This window comes from Corylus avellana, chromosome ca5 (assembly GCF_901000735.1).
Source record: "Corylus avellana chromosome ca5, CavTom2PMs-1.0".
Classification (NCBI taxonomy): domain Eukaryota; kingdom Viridiplantae; phylum Streptophyta; class Magnoliopsida; order Fagales; family Betulaceae; genus Corylus; species Corylus avellana.
This window is the reverse complement of record NC_081545.1, coordinates 11,178,696-11,188,226: the sequence shown is the minus strand read 5'-3', so window position 1 is coordinate 11,188,226 and position 9,531 is coordinate 11,178,696. Positions and strand designations below refer to the sequence as shown.

Here is a 9,531-nt window from a genome sequence, read left to right as displayed (position 1 = left end):
CACATTACGCAAATTCTGCATAACGCACAAGCCCAAAGCAAAATTGTTGTGCATATACTTGTGAAGTTTGTATCCCACATTGAAAAAATATAAAGATCTAGAATAAGAGTGGTTAATATACCTAAATGACCCAAGCCCATTATCATAGGTTTTTGGGCTAGAAATGATATCCTAATATATATATTAATTTACTCTTATTTAACTCCTTTAATGTTTCTCTCCCCAACAAAAATGAAATCGTGAAATATGCCCTACATGAAGCCCCTCAAATAAAGCAATAATAATTTCAAGAGGAAACAAAATCGGCTTTGAATCTTCCCCCTCCTCTTTCTATAGAAGCCAAAATTCACTTGTAATGATTTTTATAATAATAATAATCCAAACCTTAATTAAAAAATAGGAGTCCAAATAAGTGAAGCACTTACATTATTAGAACCCAAGCTAGTAAATCTGTCCCAAATAGTTGCCTGCACAAACCCACTCATTTACATATGGAACCCCATTTGTCAATTCCACCAAGGATTCGAAATATAGCATGATTGTCTCCAAACTAGCAAAATATAAGTGGGCGAATAAAGAAACAACCCTCTGAAGCCTCCGCATTCAATATTGAGCCCAAAACAAATTTAACAAGCATTATGGACTACTTGGAGAAACAAAAGTGAAAACAAGGTTGCTAGTTTAAGTTTTGTCTGTGATTTGATTGATGTGGTTCAGTGGTTGTGATTCACATAGAGGCATATCCTCTGCATCTGAAACTCTAAGGCCCAAGGTTAAACTAGTCTGGAGCATTGAAGAATGCCTTTCTTGGTGTGGGTACCAATTGGATTCAAACTTGTCATCGTCGTCATCATCATCACGGTGTCTCTTAGAAAGTTGAACACCGTCCGTTAAACCTATTGTATTCTCTTGATATCTGTGTTCTAGATGGAATCCGCAACTTTTCAAGAACACCGACTTTGAAGGATTTTCATTTACATCCTTGCATGTAAATTGAACTCGAAGAGTACCCATCATTATCTGAGAATCGAACGAACCACGGTAAAGCAACCATACATGATCTGAGCTGGTTGAAATATGTACTCGGTCAAGACAAAAGATTTCATGACCATTAATGATGACTTCAACACACATTACAGTACCTTCCTCAACTTGTCCATCCGGTCTTCCAAAAACAGCAGAGAAAGCAAATCTTGCATTCTTCGAACCCAAATGTATAGGCTCATTGATATCTATTTCACACCAATTTGTATTTGAAACCTCTTTACGATGGCTGAAGAATTCTGGAATCTTATTTCCCGGATATATACATCCAAAGTAACGGTCCTTAAGATGCACCTACACATATATGACAACAAATCAAGGCACATACTAACATGTATACACATATGCATACGAGAGAGAGAGAGAGAGAGAGATACCTGACTCAATAAATGCATTTGTACATCATTGTTTATATGTTCAGAGCAATCAGACAAGTCAATCCACCGAAGCATTGGTAAATCACGTATATCACCAAATTTATGTCTTTCCAATGACGAGCATTGGCTCAAATTTATCGATCTTATACTTGGTGGAAGTTCTGGAGTTTCACGAAGTTGCTTGCAACTGTCCAAGTTAAGCTCTTCCAATGCAACAAATTTGTTGACCCACGTAGGAAGGCTAACAATACTGCTACTTGATAGACATAGAATTTCCAAATTGAAAGGGCATTCATGTTGAGTCGCGAAATCTAATTCTGTTAGGACACTATTGCCAAGATTCAGCGATAGCAGTGTGGAACGTACCGTTCCAGCCTCCACGGGCTCTGGTGGGTCGCACGTATTAAACAATTCAAGAGAGCTTCTAGCTTGTTCTAAAAATATTTCCAAAGATACACAGCTCTTAGCATACACTTCTCTTACATTCGGTGGAAGTCCTAGAATTTCTCGAAGTTGCTTGCATTTATTCAAAGAAAGGGACTTCAATCCGACAAATCTTCTTACGTATGGAGGAAGGGTTACAATATCGCTCCCTGATAGATCTAATGTCTCTAATGAGGAGTAAAAAGCTAAGATCCTACAAAAATTTGATTGTGATGGGGCACAATTACTAAGATCCAATTCTTGAAGTTTTGGAAATGATGCCGAGGAACAACCATCATTAGAATCATTAGAATCGCTTGTATTTGGTGGAGGTGACAATTGGAGTGATTCTGCCCATGATGAAATTGCAAATTTCTCCATCGATAAAATATCTTCCCCCTTCTTTAGAAACTCAACAACTTTTGTATTACCAGCGAGATTCAGATACTTTAAATGTTGCAACTGATAAATGGTATCTGGAAGATTCATAAGGTTTGTGCAATCACCGAGATATAATTCTTCAATACTACCCAGGTACCCAATGGATGAAGGAAATTCTTTTATACCACTACCATCGAGAAAAAGATGCATTAAATCTTGCAATTGATTTATGTTATCTGGAAGAGTCATGAGGTTTTTGCAAAAACCTAGATCTATTCTTCTAATCTTGCCCAAGTACCCAATGGATGGAGGAAGTTCTTTCATACTTGTACAATCGCTGAGAGAAAGCCACATTAAATTTTGCAACCGATGAATGTTATCTGGAAGATTCTTAAGATTTGTGCACCCACAAAGAAATAATCTTTCAACCCCAACGAGGTACCCAATGGACGATGGCAATTCCTCTATACCACTATTGTTTAAGTTGATGTACTTTAAACATTCCATTTCACACTCAATTTCAGGGAAGTTCTTAAGTCTTGAGCAAAAACTAAGATTAAGATATTTGAGAGATCTCAACTTGAAGCTTCTCGGAAAACATCTAAGATTAGTGCATTCTCTAGCAAACAAAGAAATGAGCTTATCGAGGAATCCAACTGAATGATGAACTTCAACTAAATTCTTGCAATAACCAAGATCCAATTTCTCTAAATTTGGAATCCTAGAAACATCAGGGATTTTTTTAAGGAATTCACAATCAGAGAAATTCATAGATGTCAAGTTTACGAAATTCTGTCAAGAAAAAGAGGAAATAAATTAATTTTTACTTTGAAAGAAGTTTACAATGTAATTGAAAGCAAGAAATATTAAAAACAATAATTTTACCTGGACTCCCTCCAATTCATTGAGATTGCTATGAGGCATGCTTAGAATGACAAGGTTCTTTCCACAAAAAGTAGATGGCAAAAATTCTCCAGGATATTTAGGCCAATCAAGCACTCTTAATTCATTAGAAAGAAAACTAGGCTCTTCAAAAATGCATGCATTATTGTTTATAAAAATTCTGAGCCTTTTCATTTTCTTGAAAACTTTGGGACTCAAGCGTATCACGTCTTCTTCGGGCAAATTTATCAATATGCCCTCAACTTTGTTTGTTCCCTAACAAGACAATTTATAGTAAAGTGTATCAGTAAAACTGTAACATATAGTTCTTCATATTTTAACTCTTGCTAGAACTATAATTCATCTCTTGATAAATATTTCTTCTTTTTTGTTTTTTTTCTTACATTTTCAAAATGAGTATTTTTTATTATTATTATTATTAGGGTCCTAAAGTGAAAGATCATCACATTCTCAAAATTGATTTGTCTTATATATATATATATATATATATATATATATATATATATATATTGAAGAAATTTGTGGGTCTAGCTCATCTCATAAAACCGGTTCAATAAGAGAGGGTTGCCCACTTCTTATAAAGATGCCCAAGATCTTGTCCACAAGCAATGTGAGATTATTTCTCAACATATATTACCCTTGTTCATAAAAAAAAATAATAATAAAAAGAGAGAGAGAGAAAGAGAGAGTAATTAAGGGCATTTGAAAAGACTTTTCAGCATTTGAGAATGGAAATTAAAGAGCTTTGAAAATTTAACCAAACAGGAAGTATTTCTTATGCAAATGAAAAAAGAGGTCAATGCTTTTCTAATAGCTTAGCAATTGAAAAAGAAACAAAAATAAAATTAGAATATATTTTAACATAAGTCTTACCGTGTTTCCTTCTAGAACATTACGAACATCTTCATGAAACCACAATCTACTACGCTTGCCAGGTTCTTTGGGTGATTCTTGTCGAACAATTTCTCTATCCATTTCTTGCAATAAGTCATGCATCTCCAATAATTTGTTAGACTCAGTTATCAGACGCCTGTCCATTAGCTCTTTGATGCCACAACTACCTAGTATTTTTGTGACATATCCTACCTCCTTTCCTTTGAAGAAACACACGGTGTCTAGGAAAACATTCTTCGCATTTTCATCCATAACATCAAAACTTATTCTAAGTATTTTTTGAATATCCTTGTGAGGAATTCTTTTGTACTCATCCAATTTACTTTTCCAATAAGGTATATCTTTACCTTTAAGAGCTGAGCCTAGCACTACTAAAGCTAGTGGTAATCCTCCGGCATAATTTATTACATCGTTTGTGACTTCCACATAACCATCATCAGGGCTATCTTTATTGAACGCATGATAACTAAAGAGCTGAAGAGCTTTGTAGTGATCCAATTCTCTCACCCTGTAGGTTAAAGCTTGATACTTAGTTAGTAAATGTGCATCTCTTGTTGTTATGATGACTCTACTTCCTAAATCAAACCAATCACAATTTCCAACAATCTTTTCTATTTGGTCTGAATGATCCACGTCATCAAGAACGAGAAGTATTCTTTTTAGGCAAAGCCTCTGCTCTATCAAAGTAATTCCTTGATCAACATTGTCAACTATTATACTTGAACATTCTAGGATCTTAGAAAGAAGTTTATTTTGCAAATGGATCAGACCCGTTTGGCTGGAAGTTTCTCTAATGTTTTCAAGAAAACAACAACCTTCAAACTGAGAAGCAATCGAGTTGTAAATGGCTTTGGCAAGAGTTGTCTTACCAACTCCAGCAGTTCCGAAGATCCCTACCATTTGTTTACTGACAATGTTCTCTATATCTAAAAGCAACTTCATATCTTGTAAAAGGGACTCTATTCCAACCGGATACCGGGCAACTTGCAAGTCTGTCTTTTTTACTAATATTGAATTCACCCATTCAATAATTTCGTGAATAAATTCTGGTTCGTCCCTACAAATACAAAATTTGTAAAATTACATGTTGTGTTAAAAATGACTGATTTTCAAAGTATGATCTCAACGTAAATGAAGGTTTTAGAGAATCTAGAATTCCTTCGGATAAGATAAAAAGAGTATTTAGAAATACATGTTTCCCAAAAGCTTTCCTGACAAATTGGCCGCTTCTGTTAGGACTGTCTTCCACCCATGTACCTTATTTTCATCATTCTTGAACCTCTCTCCATACTTGACAAATGCTTCTCCAACACTATTAGTTTGATTCCGCACTTCCGACGGATCTAAATTATAAAACAATGGTAAAACATGTTGCCCCTTTGTTCTTTTACACTCAAGGATCTTCATTAACTCGTTCAAGCACCATCTGGATGATGCATAGTTTTTAGAGAATACAATGATCGAAATTTGTGACTCTTCAATGGCTTTGAGGAGTGCCGGTGAAATTTCTTCTCCGCTTCTAAGCTGGTCATCCATGAAGGTGTTGATTTCATTTCGACGCAAAGCATCATATAGATGGGCAGTAAAATTGTTGCGAGTATCCTTACCTCTAAAACTCAAGAAGAACACATCATAAGTCCATGAAGAGGCCATGGAAGAAGTTATCCACTATCTATGTATGCAGGACTGGTGCTTTGTAGAAAAAATTAGAGAGAGATCAGTTGCAGAAGTGCCACAGATCCTTAAGTGGAAGAGAAATAGACAATCTGATGCGGCATCATAAAAAGAAGGCCAAGAAGAAACTTGTTGGCAACTTCCTTGTACAAACAACCAAACATTGAATGTGTTTGACGGCCGGTGAACCAAAATAATAATTTAATACATTATTCAATGTAAGGGATAAAAAAAACAAATAAACAAATAAAAAGCATCCTTCACCGTTGATTTGCGATAAAATATTGGTCCTCATACTTCAAACATTCTTCACCATTCAAAGCCGCGTGTTGAAAGTGATGTTCAAGTGGGTCCAATATTGTTGAATTTTTGTCCTTCAATCTAAACGGAAAATGATCGTCTCCATTTCAAAATTCCTCAATTTTTTTTTTTTTGAAAAGTAATATTGTCCAAAAATTTTAATGATGGTAGTGCATTAAATACAATACCCTTCAAAATGCATTAAACGAAAGAAATTGAAAAATTTTCAAATGGAGAGGATCCTTTTCCGATCTAAATGTGTTAAAAGAAGGAAGATAATAAATGCACAGATATTGGTCAAAATTGATTAAAAAAAATAAAGGCCCTCCCGTCACGAAATAAAGATTGAAACTTTAATTAATCTTCAAAAAATTTAATTTATTTTGTCATTATTTTTTAAAGTTAAAAAACTCTCTGTTTAGTGTTTTAAACTTAAAAAATTAGAATAAATGCAAAACCGGTTCTTGTGGTTGGCTTAATTTATAAATTACTCATTGTGGTATAAAAAACAATTTATAGGTCCCTATAGTAGGCCAAAATAACATTTTACCCTCTATATTCATTTTTCGTTAAATGACTTAATAGAAACTGTTTCATTGCCACCTCACACCTAATAAAAATAAGACACGTGTTCTTTTTTACTTATAGTTTTAAAAAATGACAAGTAAGCTTTTAAGATTTTGGGCATCTTCTATCTGTGAGTTATTATGAGATTTTTGAGTATCTACGTTTTTGGAGTAGTGCGTTTTTTGGCAGTCTTTATTTGGAAATTTGGATTTGTTTTTGGGCATTGAAGCATCTTCGAAAATTGTTTCTGGGCATCGGAATCTATCCCTCTCTCTCTCTCTGTCGTTTTTTTTTTTTTTTTTGTTCTATGGTTTACTGGTAGGTACAATGATGAACATCAAATATCATTTTGGAGTAATATCTTTATTTGAAACTTCAATTGTTTGAACCCAATTTGTGGTGAAAAGGTTACAGTTTGCAAGCTGCAGAACTTACTAGCACCTCCTTTCTCTATTTATGATTCTCTGCTTACTGTTGTGACGTTTCCGGCAGTTCTCTGGCGGCGATTTTAGTTGTGCTACGAAACACAACAACTCGCCTGAAGATGGACAGTGAATCGGTAAGGAAGATGAAGACGCATGGTGGGGATATAGGGCTTAGGTTTATTTACCGTAGAATTGACATGACATGGAGAGTGTGTTCTGGTGCCTCAAGATGACATGGAAGAGGTTACCTGTCATTTTTTAAAATCATAAATAAAAAAAACACGTGTCACATTTTTATTGGGTGTGACGTGGCAATGAGACGGTTTCTGTTAAGTCATTTAACGAAAAATGGTTTCAAGGAGTAAAATGATATTTTGGCCTATCCTGTGGACTTATAAATTATTTTTTAAACCACAAGGAGTGATTTGTAAAATAAGCCAATACATGGACCAATTTTGCATTTATCCCTAAAAAATATGTGATGTCAAGGATTTTTTTGTTAAATGCTAACCGATAAATTCTAAATTCTAAAAATACTTCTATTTAAAAAAAAAAAAAATTGCTGCCAAACTAAGCCACCGCTAAGCCACGGCCAAGCTATTGTTCCGTTTCTTTTAATAATTTTTTATTATTTAAAATTATAAAGGACATTTTTTTTTTTTTGAGAAAAAGAACAAATTTTATTGCAACTTCCTTATACTAGAGCTAATTGCTCTAGCAAAATGGTATCACAAATACATTCAGGAGGCTCACTCCAATCATTATCAATTCCCTGTTTTACAGCATACCTCGACAGAAGGTGTGCCACCATATTCCCTGCTCTCTTCACAAAACACATATGCCATTGAGTAAACAGTTGAAGCTTCACCTTCATATCAGCCACCAAATGCCCCAGACTACTCCCATCATTCTCCGCACAGTTGACAGCATCAATGATACCTTTGGCATCCCCTTCCAACTGGACATGAGAGAATCCCAACTCGTAGCAGGTATCAATGGCCAGCAAAGCAGCCTTAGACTCAGCTGCAGCCGGTGAAAGGTACCCCTGGCGCGAGAAGCATCTGGCCTTAATCAGACGACCCTGATCATCTCGAATGACAACACCACAGCCTAGGCGACCAGAAGCACGATCAATAGATGCGTCCCAATTGGCTTTCACCCATCCAGTACACGGGGCTGCCCAACGGACCATACCTCCAGCGTCGTTATCCAGTGTAGGTGCAAGATGGTCTTCGTGAGCGGCCCTGTAATCTTCTATCGCCCGAACAGTCAACTGAATCAAAGTTGCGGGATGAGAAAAATTACCTCCATGCAGAACGTCGTTACGCCTCATCCAAATTCGCCGAGCTAAGCCCACAAAAAGAGCCATCTCCTCTTCTGTGCATTTGCTGAACATGTCTTCCACATCCAGGAACATTGGGCCTGCATAGTGGCTCTTCTGAAATTTGACTGGCCCCATGCCCCATACATCCATAGCCGCAGGGCACTGCCATAGAACATGAAATCCAGTCTCCACCATGAAGCCACAAAGAGGGCATATTGGGTCTCGAAGGATTTTACGTTTGAGCAGATTTTCCCGGGTGGGTAAAATATCATGACAAGCCCGCCAAATAAAATTTTTCTCCGCATTTGGAATCGCCAAAGCCCATAATTTTTTCCATACCTCATTGGTGCCCCTGCTAGATGAATTCTCAGCCAGTTTTGAAGCTTCCAAGTCTACTTGCATATGATAAGCGCTTTTGACGGAGAACATGCCATTGGCCGTCCCTCTCCAAATCAAAACATCTGGCTGATTTGTACTACTAATAGGAATGGAAAGAATGGCTTGAACCTCCTCCTCAAGGAAAATTCTCTCCAGTTTTTCCAGATTCCACCCATGCTGCTCTTCATCAATGAGTTCTCGCACTGTCGCATCCGAACTGAGTTCACGCATGGGAGAGACCACATGGAATGTAGATGGTTTCGGTAACCACCTATCCTTCCAGATACGCACAGTGTCTCCATTCCCAATGCGCCATATTAGGCCCTCCTGAAGAACTCCACAAGAGCTATGAATGCTCCTCCAAGCATAAGACGGCCTGTCACCCAATCTAGCCTCCAAAATAGACCCATTTGGATAATACTTTGCTTGCATAATTTGGGCCACAAGACTAGTCGGGGATTTCCACAATCGCCAGCATTGTTTGGCCAATAATGCCTTATTGAAGTAGGTAAAATCCCTAAAACCCATACCTCCAGCTGTTTTGGCCTTCCCCATCTTTTCCCAACACATCCAATTGATACGATTCCCGCTATCTTGATTGCCCCACCAGAATTTTTTCATTTGGGAATTGATCTCCGAACATAGGCCTTTTGGTATGAGGAAAATACTCATACAATAGGATGGTATCGCCTGAATAACCGCCTTAAGCAAAATTTCTTTTCCCGCTTGGGAGAGAAATTTCAGCTTCCAGTCCTGCAATTTCCTCCATACCCTGTCAATGATACCTTTGAAAGCTACTCTTCGGGATTTTCCAACCAAAGCTGGAAGACCCAAATAGGTA

The 9,531-nt window shown here is 36.8% G+C and overlaps 1 protein-coding gene across 1 annotated transcript; it reads right to left on the bottom strand.

Annotated features, from left to right (window-relative positions):
* Positions 1-681: 681 nt before the first annotated feature.
* LOC132181763 (TMV resistance protein N-like) lies at positions 682-5,675 on the bottom strand. The gene is made up of 6 exons (XM_059594998.1): positions 5,215-5,675; positions 4,370-5,079; positions 4,002-4,243; positions 3,111-3,383; positions 1,422-3,017; positions 682-1,338 (listed from the first exon to the last, which is right to left on the bottom strand). Exons 1-6 carry the CDS (start codon positions 5,673-5,675, stop codon positions 682-684), a joined length of 3,939 nt encoding a protein of 1,312 aa, XP_059450981.1.
* Positions 5,676-9,531: the final 3,856 nt, after the last annotated feature.